The sequence below is a fragment of the Polistes canadensis genome, unplaced genomic scaffold, assembly GCF_001313835.1.
Source record: "Polistes canadensis isolate GaletaPanama2010 unplaced genomic scaffold, ASM131383v1 scaffold_213, whole genome shotgun sequence".
Classification (NCBI taxonomy): domain Eukaryota; kingdom Metazoa; phylum Arthropoda; class Insecta; order Hymenoptera; family Vespidae; genus Polistes; species Polistes canadensis.
In genome coordinates this window covers 45,824-64,651 of record NW_014569760.1, presented here as the reverse complement: position 1 = coordinate 64,651, position 18,828 = coordinate 45,824, and the positions used below count along the sequence as shown (strand labels likewise).

The window sequence follows — 18,828 nt, the reverse complement described above, 5'->3', positions numbered from 1 at the left end:
TTTTAAATCTTGATATATATATATATTTTTAAAATATTGCACGAGAGAAGAAAATATATAATAAAAATAGAAGGGAATAATAATAATAATAATAATAATATTACGAAAGTTGTTAACTTTAAAATAAAGTTTGTGCTAATGGTATCATAAACGATGATAATTAAATTAATGGCAAGAAGAATAGATAAGAATAGAAATCGTACGAACGGAAATCGAAGAGTCAATAAAGAGTACGAAGGTTTTCTACGGAAAAACGTATAGTATATATATATTTGTATTGGTAAAGGAAAACTTGTTTTTCTTATCTGAACACGAATCAAAAAACGAAAGTAAATAAAAAGGAAGAGGAAGAAGAAGAAGAAGAAGAAGAAGAAAGGAAGAAACGAACAAAGTTCATAGTTTTGTTCGAACCCCTCTCTAAAATTCTATTCCACTCAAATATCCCCCATGTAATAAAATTAATTCCATAAATAGTTTATTGTTCGGTCGTTACTTTATCTTTTAGTTAGTTAGAGAACGTGCGAATTTAATATTACGTTTTTGTTATTATATTATGTGAAGAATGAACGAACCCTTTGATACACATCAAAAGCCCTACCATATTTTCAACTATTCTTTTATATTCACCATAACGTACAGTTTCTATACACACGCGACCTATACTACCCGCATTCGTTTTTACACATCGCCACCATATTTCCACGAGCTTTTATTTTCCTACGGTGACAAATGCTTATTTAACCGGGAAAAAAAAAAAAAAATAAATAAAACAAAGTGTAACAAAAGGAAAACAAAAAATAGATTAATTAAAAAGTCAACCGAGATGAAACGTCGATTAGTTTTCTTTTATTGGTCAAATTTTCAAACGTTCTTTTCCAACATTCCCATGACGGTTAAAAGCACGTCCTCATTGCTTTCCGATCTGGAATACTTTTATATTTTAGTTCTTCTGACATCGATACGAACCGATTTGTTTCCGATAACGCCGTATAAAAAAACAAAAACAACAATAAAAAGAAAGGGGGGAAAAAAAAAAGGAGAAACGCGAATAAATCACAAGGCTTGTAACTAAATTTCGTGTTTTAAAACAAAATGAAAAGGAAAGAAAGAAAGTCGATAAAAAAAAAGAAAAATATTATCGAATAATTTCGTGTACCGATGTGAACGTTGATTTTTCTTTTTTTTTTTGCTTTTGTTTATACGCTTTCGTATATTACAAAATATTTTCGTATCGAAATAAAATATTTCTTCTTAAATCTTTTACGCGAAAAAAAAAAAAAATAAGTATTCAACTATAATATTGGAATGAAATTTGAGATCTCTTGCGAGTAGAGTGTTGTTCTTATCCCTCGAAACAACTTTCGCGATTATCCATGAAAATCTTCTACAGCAGGGGGCCAAACACACACTCGTACACGTCATAGTATGCAACTCGTACGTTATGTATAAACTTTCGCGTATTAACGTTACATCGACGTTTGTATAAAAAGGAAAGGAAGAATAAGATAATGATGAAGATGAAGAAGAAAAAGAAGAAAAAGAAGAAGAAGAAGAAGATGAAAATGAAAGAAGAAAAATAAATGAGAAGGAAGAACGAGACGATTTGTAGGCGTGGGTGTGAATTACCGATTCTCTTTTCTCCTACTCTTCTTATTATAATTTTATAGGCCAACAGTCATTCCCTCTCTCTCTCTCTCTTTTTCTTTTGATTCTCGATGCAGTTGAGACAGCAGGATGCAGTTTGACATTTCGATAGGTTTTTTTCAAGAACGATTTCATTCCAACGTCCTCTTATCGTAGAATTACATAGAATGGATCTGACAGGAAAGGTCAACTGTGACAGTTTATGATTTTGATTAGGTACAGCCGATTCCGAGAACTGACAATGAGTATAAGTAATTACACGAGGAAAAGAGAAAGAGTGTGATGATGACAATGATGACAATGATGATGATGATGGTGTAAAATTTATGTTAATGATATTTGAAATTTATTTTAGAAAATTGTAAGCTAAGGAATTTATTATTTATCATTAAATGACTATAATATATAATATATTGTATATTTATATATAAAGTATACAATACTATAGAATAATAGAATATAATAATATATATATATATATATTCTAGAAAAATATCTAATGGAAAAGAATGTAATTAGGGATGAAGATATTACTTTTCTATCAATTATTGTTTTGTTATTATCATAATATATAGATAGGTTGAAAAATTTTCACACACACACACAGACTAACATAGAAATAATTATTTTCTAAATAGATATTATTTATTAATAATTTTATTTTTGGACGAGAGAAACAACTAATTAATTATTTTCTGTTTCTTAGTCAAATTAACTTTTAATTATCGACAGAGTCAACCTATAATCATCTTGAAAAATATGTTAATACAAAAAGAAATATTTCTAACAAAATGAGATACAAGAGTTACGTTTGTAATATATATAAAAAAAAACCTATTAAAAGTGTTCAGTTCTCAGAAAATAAAAACAAAACAAAAAGAAATTGAAAAGAAATAAAAAAATATCGAAAGGATAGATGAGAGAAGGAAAGATAATCCGAAAAAAAGATATCGATGAGATTTAGTTGGAATTTACGAGATATGTGTATGCAATATATTATTATACTTATTTCTATAATACTTACGTAAATTGAGCTTGGCTCGTGACGTCGACTCGTATATCTGTTATAAAATCGGCATCGGTACGAGGGGTATAAATTCGTCTTCTTCCTTTCTCTCATTCGCACGGCTGCGCGTGCCGAAAAAGAGGGCAACCCGATCTGAAGCAAACGAAGTGCAAATTGAAAAGGGTGATGGGAAAGGAAAAAAGATAGATAGATATATACATACATAGAAAGAAAGGAAGAGAGAGAGAGAGAGAGAGAGAGAGAGAGACGTTTACAAGAGGACAAATTTTTCTCAAACGAATAAGCTAACTTGATTGGACGTTTGCCGCAACGCGATACTGCTGCGGCATCGAGTCCAGTTTGCGTTCATTGCGGCCACGATTTCTTCTTTCATCCCTTTTTTTTTTTTATCATATGTATATATATAGAGAGAGAGAGATAAGTCCTTGTACTTTTTCAAAAGACTGAGCAAATATTATGCGAATTTATGTTCTTGAAATATTCATTACATTTTATTGATTTATTTTATTTCTTATTTTTGTCTTGAATCATTTATTTTTATTGAATTTTCGATTTGGAAATTTGGTAAATTAATATTAAGGGAATATATATAAAAAAATATTATATATTTTTTTTTTAAATTTATCATAAATGTGGTGATCTCAAATATTCGTATTGTTAAACGTTAAAAAAATGTATAGAAAATATTCGAGATTTCTATTATATTTTATTTCCATAAAAATTGGCAATTTAAATAAGGTAACATTTTAAAATTGGATGGTGAAAATTGATTGTGAAATTACTTTGAATATTTCATTTTAATCGATTGTAAAGAAATTCGAATTTTTCCCGCCACTACGGGACAACGCCTAAAACTCTTTCAACTCTTTCTCCAATTCTAACTTTTCCAATCCCTTTTCCCTAACTTTTGTCGAGACACGCGACAACGAGTAGCAATCCTTTCGTGCGGTAGCAAAGGGAAGAAAAAAAAGGGCTAGACTTGCTATAACTCTTCTCCGAAAGGCTTACCGCATGAGAAAAAAAACGATGTAAAGGGTGAAGAAAGAGGTAAATTTGATGAGAAAAGCTTAGCGACAGGGTTTGATCACTATAAAAACGTTAATCACCAATAAAAGGGTTTACGGAAGTATCGATTACATGCTGGTTTCTCAATCCTTTCTATAGTCTTGCATTAGTTTCCCCGTAGTTTTTTGGTTTTCTAGCAAAAGGGTAAACACACGCAACCCTTTGACGATTTCGGTAAGCAACTCTTTCCTCTTTCTCCTATCCTTCCGACTCGATGAATTTCTCTCTTTTTAAATTTTCTTTTTCAACCGGTTAAAAAAAAAAAAAAAAGAAGAAGAAAAAAAAAGAAAAAAATAGTGAAAGCCTGACAAAAAGAAAAAATTTTCTCCCGACGACGTCCGGCGTGCCGTTGATATTTACGATTGACGAAAACAAAAAAAAATAAAGGAACAATGGTTAGAAAAATATTGTTAAAAAAGCACACGAATGACCAATCCTTTCTGTCGAACTTTTTTACGATTTCTTCCTCATCCTTTTTACTATTTACTCGATTGAAAAAAAAAAAAAAGAAGAAAAAAGAAATAAAGAAAGAAAGGTAAAAGAAGAAAAAAAAAAAAACTCTTTCATCCTTTTTTTACGAAAACCCATTCCTTTTACCCTTTTATAACCCTTACAAAAACCTTCCCATCTTGACCCTTCCTTCTTCTTCCCCTTTTTTTTCTTCTTCTTCTTCTTCTTCTTCTTCCTGTATTTTACTCTTTTTTGTTTTCGCTTGTCTTACGTAACCTTGAGCAGCGTGTACTCTTTTACGACTTTATTATACTCCTTCCTACAACATACTGTGTCTTGTTCCAACCCCTTGAAACGTGCAAGGCCCGCTATCCTTGACTATCTTCGTTTCACTTTTCTCTAAAAGATAGAAAAATAAAATACTAAATGTTATTTTACCGAAAATTTCTTCATTTTTCAAAACTCGATTTTGTTTGTTTAGGAATATATTTTAAACAAATATTATCTACTTTCCTTATCGCGATTAATTTGACGTTGCTGTTAATTATTTTTACGTTAAATTTGATTTACGTTTCATTACAGTACTCGAAACGAAAATTAACATGTATTTTTTTTTAAATTTTTCTGTTTTATTTTGATTTCGGTTGATCTTGAAGGAACAAATTTTGAGATCGATGAAAAATCTTACCTTGAAAATGAAACACGAAAATTCTATTTGAAAATCAGTTGACCTGAGGAAGACTGGAAGAATTTGTCACGAATTCAAACCAAAGGATTCTTCTTCTTGATCGTACTTTTGTAAAGAAGATGAACACAGATGTCTATTACAGACCAATTCAAACCTATCCCTTTGCGATGGTCCTCCAAGGTCGAACGATTGCGTTTTACGGTTTAACCCTAATCAAAGAGGTAAACCTTCAGACGTAACAGGCCCATGGATCTTCTTCATTCATTGTTTCGACAAAATAAATATCGATGGGATTCTTGAATAGGTTTGTGTTGCCATGAAAAGGGCTGTCCTCTCTCTCTCTCTCTCTCTATTTCTCTCTCTCTTGCTCTCATTCTTGGTTTTCTTTTTCTTACGAATGTTCTTTTTCCTTATAATACGCAAATAGTCAGATTTCCTGCAACGCAGACGTACTCTGTTACTGTCTCTTTTCAATCAAATAGTCAATACAACTGTATCAAATTTTTCAATGTTATTTTTCAAATAAACATTTTCAAGAGATATATAATATTTAATATATTTATTTTTATACGATAAAAATATATATTAACACATTTTAAATATGTATAAATACTTGAATTTTATTTTTTATTTTATTTCATTAGTGTATTTTATTCGCGCGTGTATATCTCACGCGTATATACATATATATTTGTTAATAATGTAAAAGAAATGATTTATACAATGTAATATAATGTTATAATGATGTAATCATTAGCTGCCAAGTTTTCTTTTACAAGGAATCACACTATTCTATTATTGCGTATAAGAATATCTTGAAAACCGAAAATAGCGTGACCGACCAAAACCCTTTTTTCTTTTCCTATTTAGATGTAACCCTTAAATGACACAGTAACCCCTTGACCAAGATCCCCCGGAGGAAGGATAATGATCATTTTGGTTACTTCGAAACCTTTTCTCGTAAAACCGATTTTAAGCATCCGAATGCTCGGGTCTTCCTGGTAACCTCAAAATGACCCCTTTTTACGAGTTCCCTTTCGGCACGAATTTACGACACGCTTGGAATTTAATCGATCTTACGTTCCATTATTTAGGATACTACTCTTTCCTTTCATTGCGGTCCCATTGCTCGCATAGTTAACTAAATTCTTTCAGTCGAATACAATTAACAGTTTATCTCGTTTAATTTTACTTTTTTTTTATTGTAATTCCATTTTTTAAATATTTCACACAGATAAAAGATTAAAAAGAAAGAGAAACAAAATTAAACAAAAATTATTTCTACGCGAGACGAGTTTATTACAATTTTTCTTGTTTTTTTTTTTTCTAACTATCGTCTGAACGAAAAAAAAAAACAGAAAAGAAAGAAAAAGATATAGTTCTTTTTTGAAAATAACAAATTGACCCCTTCTTTTTATGATAAAAAGGATTAAAACTGTTCGACGTACTCGGTAAAAAATATTCTTTCTTTTTTTGATCAAAGTCATTCCGATGAAATTAGAATTTTGTAGAAATCCCTGGCAAATGAAATATCGATCAGAGTGGACATTTTTTTTCATTCAACGTGCATATCTCTCGATAGTAGGCATTTATTGGTCCCGGAGTTTGCCACCCCACGATATTCTCTCTCTCTCTCTCTCTCATTCGTTCCCTCTCGAACATTTTAGCAAGGCACGAGGAAAAAAAAAACTCGTCGACACGTTTACGAGCGGTCTGCCTGTACGTCGGAAGGTGATATTTTTCATTTCCTCTATTCCTATCATTTCCCTTTTTTTTTTATTTTTTTCCCGGCAGCAAAAAGATTTATTTTTCAGTTTGGCGAACATGCTATGCGCGCGATGTCGAAAAATAAAAAAAGATAAACAAAAATACGAGAGCTTGTTCTCGTTACATCCTACATACTGCAACTTTCGCTAACTAAACGTTTTAAAAAAATCATATATTCTATTATATTTCGTAGTTTATATCCGATGTGAATTTCAAAACATGCGCGGGTCCATTATTTTTCCACGTTATTTTCCGTTTAAAAAATAAACACGACACGATAAAATATGAACTCTTGCTATCGTATGAAAGAAAATAATAATTGATTCAATAACAAAATATACAGTACGACGAGACGACGACAATTTTTAATTAAATAACACAAAAATATAATATTTTTAAAGCCAAGGCGCGTTGTGGTGATAACAATCGCGTGTACGATTCGTTCTAACACAAGTGCATCGGCTCTAAATTACAAAATGCCATTCTACCGTGTCTACCCGCCCCCCCCCTTACCCATTACCAAAACTCACCCTCTTTCTTTTATTTTTATGTCTTTTTTTCTTTGTCTTTCTCGGTGTCTTATTGTAAGAACCGTTGGAAATTTGGGCTGGTTTGGAAATTGCACGTGCCATTGAGATTTTATCGGCAGATTCGACCCCCTTCCGATTGGTCGCCTCGAGCCAGTCATGAATTTCGCACGCACCACCAGCCGTCGTATTCGTTTGCGTTCGTTTGTCGAACTCAACGAAGGAACGATGGTATATACGTTGGAACGAAGGAAGGAACGAACGAACGCAAACGATGGAACACAAACTTAAAGCCTGAAACGTAGGCCTCGTTTTCTACTTGTTCTCCGCTTCTCATCTGACCTGACTGACAGGCTAACAATTTGCCGCCATTATCGGTTAAGCAAATAATGCCGAAAGCGGTGACTCACAATTCGCATACGTCAAACTCTTTCCTTATTTTTATGCTAAACCATTATTCTTACTACCCTATTTTACGTAAATAATTTACTAAAGTTATATGCTTTTCCCTATACACACGTGTATACACATGGATACATAAATCAAATGAGTAATTGTTTTCATCCTTGACTAGTCAGAATCCATTCATTCATTCATTCATTCTTATTCTTCTTCTTCTACTAATTCTCCTAATTCTACCATAATAACGTAAAAAGTGAAAATACCGAACGAAAACGAACATCAGACATCTTCTCACACTCGTAACGTGTTATTAGGTTCCACGAAATAGAAGATGATTGTTCGTGGTAAATATTTGTCATGTCGTAAAAATAAAACATTTATCCAATTGAAAATTCTTTTGACATTTCACGTATGGTGATACGTCGGTTTAAATTTCTTGATAAAGTATAATTGATCAATTAAATTTGTCGTAACTTCGATAGTAGAAAAGTTGATAAGTATTATCGAATGGGGAAGATTAATTATTTAGATATATACATACAATCATATATATATATATATTATACACATATATATTTACGTATCATATAAGATATTGTCGCAGCTGGCTTCTTCTTATTATTCTTATTATTCTTATTTTTCTTTCTCTGCAACGTTCTTTACCATTGTAGCCCGAGGTAGAGAGTCTTCGTTGGACCGAGAACGCATTACGTCTGCAATTATGGTGTTTCTCTTTGGAACGAGACGACGAGCAAGTGGATGATAACGGAGGGTTGTACTGCAGATCACGGAAGAGAATAAAAGAGGAATATGCGTGCTTGCGTATTCTTGCGAAATCAGATTATTGCTCCACCAGACCTACCGAAATCCTTCATTTTTTCGGTCTACCTTATAATAAAAAGGTAGAAAGAGAGAAGGAGGAATGAGAGAAGCGCATACACGTACACACACATACACACATACATAACACTCTTTATCTCTCTCTCCCTTTCTCTTTCTCTTTCTCTTCTCAATCTGATATTTCAAGGAAGGGAATATTAATGTCCGCGAGGACCTCGGGCTAAGCTAAAGCCACGTTCTCGCGAGGTTCTACAACGCCCTGTGCCGCCCTTTATATGCCCACCAACCGCGACCTACGTAATACTCCAGCACCCCATAAAGCTAATGAGTCACGGGAAGTATCATGTGTTCTCTCTTCTTCTGGCAACAGGTGCGTGCCTGTGTATCTGTCTGTCTTTCTTTCTTTCTTTCTGTTATATGTGTGTTTATTTTAACATACTCATTTTCACCTGGTTTTATACTTTATTCGATTAATACTTTTCTGTTTGTCAGTTTGTTCGTTGGGTGCTGACGTTAACAAGAAACTTGATTTCTTTTTATCCCGTTTCCAAGGTTAATGAATTTTTATCTAAAGTTTATTTAATCATACGAGATACGTGGGAAATAATTTAACCCTGAAATTCCTTTCCAATGAACGTTTATATCTTTTTTTTAAGAATTTCTTTTGAAATTCGCCAAGTTAACACAAAAAAAAAAAAAAGAACTATTAACGAGAAATCGAAATGTGTGGTAAAAAGTGTAAGTTTTTGTTGTCTGTTAAACGAAATGATTTGCAATTCAAAGAGGAAAAGAAAACGGGGAAAGAAAAAGCGTACGTATATAAAGGTGAAAGGTTGGGATTAGCGTTGCTAACTTGATGGAATAGAATACTATGGAACAAAGTATCACGATGCTTATCCGAAGAACGTCTAGACGAACTCGTGAGTCATAAGAATGTGCACGTAAACGCTGTGTCGTGTGCTTCCTGCTGCTAAAAGGATTTTAGATAAGAATGAGAGGTGATCGTTTAATTTTCAACATACTGAAATCAAGATAACAGATATACTTAACGTTTCTACGTGCGTTCTTTATACGAGTAAATGATAAAATGAAACTCTAAGCCTATGAGGAATTATTTTATCTAAACACACACGTAGAAAAACACGTTATATTTAATATTGCACAAGATAATTCATAAATGATACATCATACACTTTTTCAAAGAATATTACCGAAGATAACGCAAACGTGTTGGGGTTCCTGGTCCATTGAAAAAACCTGCAGCATCTTCCGAGAGATGGAAGCACGATCTCTACGGTCTATCCTCATCCTGATTTTAACTAATCAAATTCATATTTGTGTAATAAGATTGGGGTGTGTATAGATAAATATTTTTATCTTTATATATTCATTTTATTATAAATATCCACATTAAATCTAAAGGATTCTTAAAACGAATGACGTCTAAACAGCTAGTTCCAATAGTCATAACAATATATTATGATTTTATAACAAAATAAAAAGAAATAATATCAATAAAAATGACACTCATTTCGAACATTGAACAAGAACAATTGACTCCTACAAGAACGATTGACTCCTTCTTCCTTCTTAAAAAAAAAAAATACTATAAAAATTATGTAGAAATATGATGCATCGTTGAACTATGTAATAAAACAAATGCACAAAAATAAGAACAAATACGAAGGATCGAAAGGAAGTAGATTGTTTTTTCCCATTGGAAGCAAGTAGAACTATTCGTTTACTTGTGTTCGTTTCTCTGACGTAGCGCCCACACGGCCGTACAGCTCGAACGTTTCGAGCGGAATGACGAACTCACCCCCACCACCCACGCATGCGGCGTGGTGCACGGCACGCTCGTTCTCGAGTAGCTTCGATTGGTGGGGGTAAGTGCACGCCAATGAACTCGCGTTCGTCGTACGCCGCGTCGAATCCCGGCGTAGCGATTGGTTCTCGCCGTTTCCCATCTCTTTCCCACTTTTTAAACGCGACGCGCGTTCTCCCCCCACCATCGCTATCGCGTTTACTACCTGGCACCCTTCCGTATCCCTTCCATACGTTAATCCTACTCTTCCTGCGCCCTTTTTTCTCCCCACTCTTGTAGAGCCCTTTTCTCATCCCTACTCTTATTGCCACGCTCCTTTCTATATATCTTCCAATTTCTTTTTTCTCCCGTCGGATCATCCAGACAAGCCTAGTCGCACCTATAGTGCTTCCACAAACGTACTTCTACGAACTACCCTCCTTTTACCTTTCTCCTCTTTGTTTCCTTCTCTATCCCAACCCCTTGGTAAAAGCCTTTTTCCTTAGTAGGTGTATCGATACGTATACTCACGATATTCCTGTGTAATGCTTGAAATTATCTATAGAAATTTGGTATATTCTTATTTCCCTTTACTTAGCCTATTCTATCGTCAAATATAATATCATTTTTGTTACAGGTACATATACACACCTTGCATATTAATTATGATTCTTTTATATGGTTTATTATACGTATGTACAATGATAGCGCTGATGTTTGAATTGGTGTTTTCGAAATGTAACCGACGTCGTGATATCGAAGACGCGAAAGAAAGCAAATATTTTCTCGATTAAGAGATCCGGTCTCTTAGAGACGTTTCGATGTCACGTACGCTTTTGTAAGCACGCACACACGCACACTTACGCGCGCGTGGTACGCAACGCGACTGAAATGTAATTGCAATGACGATGATAAACATTTTTTTCTGCTACGGTCAGAGATAATATATCAATTTTTAATATAATAATAATATGTAATAATTCTCGTTATATAGAAATCTAATGACGATAGATAGATCGAACAAATGACGCATATTATTTTTAAACAACATCCTATTACTGCTACAAACAAAATTTCACGCGTCTAATTCTTCTTCTTTTTAATTCTTCGAGTAGATGATTCTGTCGTCATTAATGTTAATTATAATCAAACAACGCTGAAAAATCCCAAGAACAAAATTGAGAACGTATAAACGTCGGGAGTAAATTCACGCTTACGTGTATGAGAGAGAGAGAGAGAGAAATATGTAAGTGGTTGTGTGATATACACACACGTTCGTTCGTGAGATAAACGGTATGACGCGAGTTAATCAGTCGCAAAGATAAAGAGCAATTCGATTGGCGGGAAAGAGTGGGATAAAAAAACACAGAGAAAGAGAGAGAGAAAGAGATAGAAGAGAAATAAGTAGACGGAGGCACGTGCCAGAGTGCACACGCGCGCACACGCGCGCGCGCACTCGCCCGCCTGCGTCAGTTGAAGCGGTGGCACTCACTCTACTCGGTTATTTTCGAAGAACGTGATATAAGAGACCCGATGACGTTGGTTGGTAAACGCCGACGTACGAGCGTCGTATGCGTAGTCATTTTGAAATGACTATTACCACTTCGATCGATCGAGTACGTAAGTCTCTAATTCATCGCATCCGCACAGACAACAAACCTACACGTGCGTCTGCATACGTAGGAATGATCAAGCCATCCGGTTTTAATGACCTTTCGATAGCTCGCAAGAATAATATACGAGTTAGTTACGTAAAACGAAGGTTGCACCCCTATTGTTTTCCTTTCCGATATCCGAAAAACCTAACTATATAGTCGATATCATTTTTCTTTTTTTTTTTTCTTTTATTCTACAAAAAGATAATACGTTTTCTTTCTTATCCGTTACAATTTGCATTTGTATGACGTTGAATCGTATCGAGTAAATAATATTCCATTGTTGTATTCGTTTGGTCCTTTCAAATATTGAATAGACTAACAAATACTATACTACCATTAGTCATCGATAAACTTTTCTATCGCGATGCAACACAACGATAGACCGTTTTTGTTTCTCTTCTCTTCCTTCTGATCACAAATATTTTCCATATTTCCGTTCGGAAAAGATTAGATTAGACCTTAGGATTTTTCTACGAAAAATATGAATAATTTTACGAAATTGTAAACCATTATTGCATCACCTTGTGTGTACCTATCAAAGAAAAACGGGAGAAACAGATAAAAAAAAAAGACAACAAAAGAATAAACAGGAAAAAGAAGCATCGACGATATGACGAGAGGAAATGGAAAGATCATAGTAGAAAATTACAAAGAACATAGTTCACGATAAGAGTTTTTAATTTATGACGAAGAATCCCCGGCCTTCTCTTTCTAACTTTGTCTCACTCATTTACATCTCTCTTACTCACATCAGTTTTTACATCGATAAAAAGAGACTTACTTCTATAGTAAGATCAAGAGGCATGCACGCACGTGTGCGCTGTAACGCGCGCGCGCGTGCGCGCGCAGCCATCCCCACTCGGAGAAAATTTCGCTGGAAAGGCTATCGTCGGACTCGTGAAGGGGCCCGCCGGGGGTCCACGGACCGCGACCGTCACGTCGCAGCAGCGCTGGGAAGGGAAGGGAAGTGGAAAGAAGAAGTAGAAGAAGAAGAAAAGAAAGAGACGAGAGAGAGGGAGAAAGAAAGAAAGAAAGAAAGAAAGTGTGAGAGAGTGTGGGACGGGGATATTGTGAGGCGGGGGAGAAGTGGGGAAACAGCCTCAAAGGCGACCGTCCGACCTACGGAATTTCTCGAGGGGTAGGGAGGGGCAACCTAAGGACGTAGTGGTGGGGAGGAAAGGGTCCAGGTTAAACCGTCACGCGCAATCCCCACTTCTTTAGGTTCTATCCCCACTCCTTTTATTGTAGAGGAACGAGCGTTCCGTCGGCCCGGCACGCTTCACTCTGAACACGACAGAAAACTCTCGTTCTTCCTCGAGTGATAGTCAGTCGAGCTCTGACAATCGCTCCGAGCAGTTAGAGATTATTTCTACTGCTGTATAATACTATTACGACTACTACGATTACTACTATTACTACTAGTACTATTCTACATCACTGTGTCACGAGAAATAAAACAAGTTTTCTAACAGTTTTCTGCACCGTGCCTAAGAAAAAGATAAAGAAACTTATATTTTCTTTGTTTTTTTTCTTGTTGTGTTGTCGTTGTTTCGATTTTGCGTTCGATTTCTTCGAAGAGAAAAAGGACTCCTCGTTATTACGCAAGCGAAACGAAATTTCATTCTGCTACGGACTTTAATTAATTATTCAACAAAAATTTGTGTTTAACAGTGCAAGAAGAGACTACTCATCTTTACCTTTCGTATTCATTTGGATTAAACAGTGCCTGCCAGTGTGTTGCTTGTTCCTTCTCGTCGATAATTAAAAACAAAACAAACTATTATTTTCGTTTGGTTTTTTTCTTCGTTATTCTTATATTGAAATTCAGTGATAAGTCGAGATGGTGACCGGAGTGGGTGCTACGATGCCGACCGGCGGCGTCACCGTGGGCGCCACGCCACCCACGCAACACGTACCTCAGGAAGCCGGACAACCACCCGCGCAAACTGCCACAACTACGACAACTACCAGAAGATCCGGTGAAAATCGACGGGTTAGTGTTCATTTTTTCTCTTTTGTCTATCTTCTTACAATTAGATCAAAATTAACTACACCGTGTATAAGACAAAATTTATTTGAATGGTGAATTCGATGACGACGATCTTTTCGTTTCGGTTTTGATGTAATTTAAAAAAAAAATTATATTTTCTCGCCCGTGGAAACATTTTTTTCTCGTGAAATATTCGGAAAATTTAGAAAAAAAAATAAAAGGAAATATAATCTACATATCCAAATCTCATCTATCCTAAAGCCCGAAATCTATAAGAAAACCCGAACGTCCTGTTTTCTGACCTGCTATTTTCTTTCTGTTACAGAGCAATAAACCGATTATGGAGAAAAGGCGCCGAGCCCGCATCAATAGTTGCTTAAATGAACTGAAGACCCTTATTCTCGATGCCATGAAAAAAGACGTGAGTATCTCTACATTACATATTAAATATGATTCGTTTTAATGATTAATATTCGTTATAGTATTATCGAAATGAATTTGATTATTTATTCCTTGCTAAAAGAAAAGAAAATATTATTCGATTGGAATTGAACGAACCGTCGGTTGACCGTATTTTTGTTCTTTTTGTATTGTTATAGCCAGCAAGACATTCAAAACTAGAGAAAGCAGACATCCTCGAGATGACTGTTAAACATATGGAAGCAATGCATCGTCAACAAGTAGCCTTAGCCGCGGCGACGGATCCGAACGTTTTAAACAAATTCCGGGCGGGTTATACGGAGTGCGCCGGTGAAGTTAACAGGTATCCCGGATTGGATCCTGGGATAAAGAAACGTTTGATGAATCATTTGGCAACTTGCTTAGGAATGGTTGAAGTAAATAATAGTGGTGGTCAAACAACGACGACGACTACGACAACGACGGCGAATATTACGACGACGGCTAATCAACAACAGCCTGTTCAACCCGCCCAACCGACTACTCAATTGCAAGTGCATATTCTACCGCAAGTAGATGCGACACAGAGAATTCAGGTGCAACAATCTAATGGATTTTTTCTTACGAACGGCAACGGCACGGGATTGCAATTGTTACAAACGAGGCTATCGAACGGTGAAATCGCGTTGCTGGTACCAACCGGTGGTAAAGCAACACCAGTGATATCCCCGTCAGCTTCCCCAGCACCTAGTTCGCCGTTACCCACTCTAATACCAATCCCGCAAAGAACAGCGAGTACGGCATCTGCCTCGTCCTCATCCTCTTCCTCAACCGGCTCGAATTCAACTTCGGCAGCTAGCCCAGTTGGTTTCGAACCACCGCCACCAGCTTTTCGCGAACAACAAACTACGTCGGTCTACGTAACCAGCAGCAGCAATAGTCACCGAGACGTAGCTACCTCTCCCGCAAACGGATACACCAGCGATCCCGAGTTCGATCCTCGTGTTTACAGTCCGCCACTTCAGAAACCGCTTGCCCTGGTGATGAGAAAAAGCGTCATGCCCGAGCTCGAAAGCAAACCATGGAGGCCGTGGTAAAGTGACGATGAGATAAAAATTTGTGAATTTTGTGCTAACTATCAAATGATTTGACTTTCTCGATGAATTGACATGTTCCTTGCGCTTGCGCTTGCGCACGCACACACTTATAATATATGTATATATATGTATATGTTATATCTTAATTCTTTATTTTATATTTTCTTTTTTTTTTTCCTCGTACGCGCGGAGAATTATGATAGATCTCAATCGTACGTGTAAATATTATTCAATGAAGAAATATCGATGAATTTTTAGCGCGAGTGCGTGTGATAATATTAACGAGAACAAACAACAAGGTGGTGCCTTATCTAAGTGCCTTACAAATGATTTATACACGTAACCACGGTGTTCGTGCGTCAAACCGAATTCTGTCGAATTATGACGATGATTCGTCGTCGTCTATTGGGAGAAAATAAAATAATATGACGATTTTCAAAAAAAAAAAAGGAAAAAGAAAATAACAGGAAAAAGAAAGAAGAGGTGTACATAATTTTTTTTTTTACTCTTGTGATCGATCTTTTTTTTTTTGATAGACAATTCTTAAGTTCTTTTTTTTTCTTTTCGTTGTGTTTTGTTTTTGTTCTTTATATTTTTGCGTGTAAATAGTAGTTTCGTTAGAATTTAGGAAATATCGTAATTTTAAGGTGCCTTACGCAACAAGATCATCGAAGTCTTCCATTCTATTTGATTACGTTGAAAATACGTCTCTTTTCTTTCTCCTTCTCTCCTTTTTGTTTCTCTCTCTTTCACTCTCTATCTATCTATCTCTCTGTATTAAATTATACATAAATCTTAGCAATGTTAATTGTAACCGTCGACGAATAAATACGGTGCCAATAGACAACCCACGACGAATTCCATAGATTAAATAATTATGCGAAGAAAACTAGAAACGATTGTAGAAAAATAAAAATAATTAATCTAATACAAATTGTGAAGCATGAAAGAGACTGGTCAATGATTTTGTTGATTGATTGATTGCGTGTGCATGGCTACTACGATCCTATTTATATTCGTATTTAAGTTCAAAGATGTTACAAAATTATAATTACATATTCTATTTGTCGAAATAGAGATGAAAGCTTAACGCTTATTATTGTAAGAGTATCAAATAAATGTGGATCTCTTACGAAACAAAAAAAAAAGAAACAAAAGTGTCTACAATTGTCTTTTACAAATTGACCTTTAATCAATCTACCCCCTTATAATTCCTTACGACGATTTCCTTCTTTTCCCATTATTATTATTATTCTTAAGTAAATAATACAATTTTGATTTAATTTATCAAAAATATTTGTATCTCTCATTCGATTGAATAAAACATCGATCATGTATAGATGATTCATAAAAAAAAAATGATAGTCGGCAAATAGATAAAAATATCTGAGAAACATTGTTGGAAAAAAAAAGTTTGACATCCTACTCGCTGCACGTCAAAATCCGACTGAACGAGATCGAAGAAATTTTGTCTACCAGAGCACTGCTGCCACCTTACGGCAATTTTTGATATTCCTGCGAGATCCTGTTATTGGGTTTCAACAAGAGTCCCAAAATCTCTTTGCCCCGCCCTACCACCACCACTACCATCACTTGTCCTACTAGTCGAAGGGCTACAACTATAGTCAGAACATGCTGCCTTCTGGTGGACTTTTTTCGAACACTGTTGGGCCCTTTTTGGGATGGTCAATCTTTAGAAAAAGGGTCTCCAATTCCTTAGCTCTTATGATAACAAAATTTTTACAGTGAAAATAGTAGATAAACTTAAAAAATAAAATAATTTTAAGATCTCCAATCTCGAGATTATTAAACTTCGCGTAACGTTAGGATTAAAAGATAATGCTAATGTCTAACCGATTATTATCTCTGACATTCTCGATCGTATCTTTTTAGAACAGATTTCTAAGTCCGCGATCAGGTCTAGTAATTATTGCGCGTTAAGCCTTAACTTAACTTAACCATCATCCTCTTACGATTAATAGTAGTTTTCCAACAAAACGTCAGCGCGTCTATCGACTCACAGATAAGATTTTCCACAGGAAGCTTTTAAGAAAATATTAGTAATAGCTGATCGATTTCTTCTCGACATATTTTCCAATATATCATACGTATAGAAAATTAATGACCATTTTAATTATTTTCTTTAAGACGTGTTGCCGTGATAGATATTTAAAAAAAAAAAAATAATAATGAAGAAGAAAAGACAAGAAATAAACAAATAAAAAAAAAACAGGAAAGAAGAAGAAGAAAAAAGATAAAAACAAAGCATTGGAGTCACGTACTCGCTAAGAAACTGAACGTAAATGCTTATGATAATGATTTTGAGCAGATGGCGAATAGCGAATCTCAAAGTGGTAAAGTCCATAACCGAGCTGTTCCAACGTGGTACGAGCAAAAATCAACGAGTCTCTCCTCATTACCATAACGTTCTCCTCAATCTCCGTCTTTGTCAATCTGTCTTTCTTTTTATCCTTTTTTTTTTTTTTACTACTACTACTACTACTACTACTGTAAGAGAGTAATAATAATAGCGGAGCTCATCGCGATTCTATTTCTTTTCGATCTTTTAACGATTCGCGATCTGAACGAAAGAGAACGTAAGAAGAAAAATAAGAAGAATACAAGGCTACCGTGGATAAAACATACGAATGACAAATTGCATAGCACCTTCCGTTTCTTTGACGAACTTCTCATCATTTATCGTCGTCAGAAAATGATCGTCGTAGTCTAACTGGCTGGCTGGCTGGCTGGCTACTCCTCCTCCCACGTTTACCGAGCCAAACGAGGGTCAAGGATGAAATATGCGAGTTCTGATAGTTACGAGAAATTTCTTCCTGTCGGTTGGAATACAAATAAGAAAAATAATTGCATGGAATAGGGAAAACAAAAATCAATGTATTATGAGTCTTATCTCAAAGGTTTCAAATCGGTAATGGTGGGGGGTTTTCGTTTAAAATCTATTATTGTGATACGTTATCTCATCACTTGGAAATTTGTATATTTTAAGTTTACAAATACAATATCCGGACTTTTTACGTTTATTTAATGCCAGGATAAATGTATTCCATATTAATACGTAATTGTAATACAATTCTTTGTATTATAAATATTAACAAATTATTATTTAATATACTTAAAAAATAAATGATTTTTATATAAAACGTAACACAACATATAAATATAGTAGGTGTGTTTTATATCAATACGCAATTCTAATACAATTCTTTGTATTAGAAAAATATTAACAAATTATTATTTAATATAATAAAAAAATAAATGATTTTTATATAAAACGTAATATAATATATATATATAGTAGGTGTTATCATTTTTTAATACCACTTGACTATTGGGTGAGTCAAAGGAAACGAAAGAAAGTAAAGTAAAGTAAAGTAAAGTACGATGAACCTAATATTTGATGTTATCTCGAGTAAGTAGCGATGTGTCGTCCCTCAGAAAGGGTATAGACA

General features: G+C 34.9%; 1 protein-coding gene across 1 annotated transcript; it reads left to right on the top strand.

The window, feature by feature from the left end:
* Window positions 1-12,948: 12,948 nt before the first annotated feature.
* On the top strand, window positions 12,949-16,515 carry LOC106790080 (protein hairy). The gene is made up of 3 exons (XM_014754755.1): window positions 12,949-13,865; window positions 14,188-14,283; window positions 14,462-16,515. The coding sequence occupies exons 1-3, from the start codon at window positions 13,713-13,715 to the stop codon at window positions 15,356-15,358; spliced, it is 1,146 nt and encodes a 381-aa protein (XP_014610241.1). The 5' UTR covers window positions 12,949-13,712; the 3' UTR covers window positions 15,359-16,515.
* The last annotated feature ends 2,313 nt before the right edge of the window (window positions 16,516-18,828 follow it).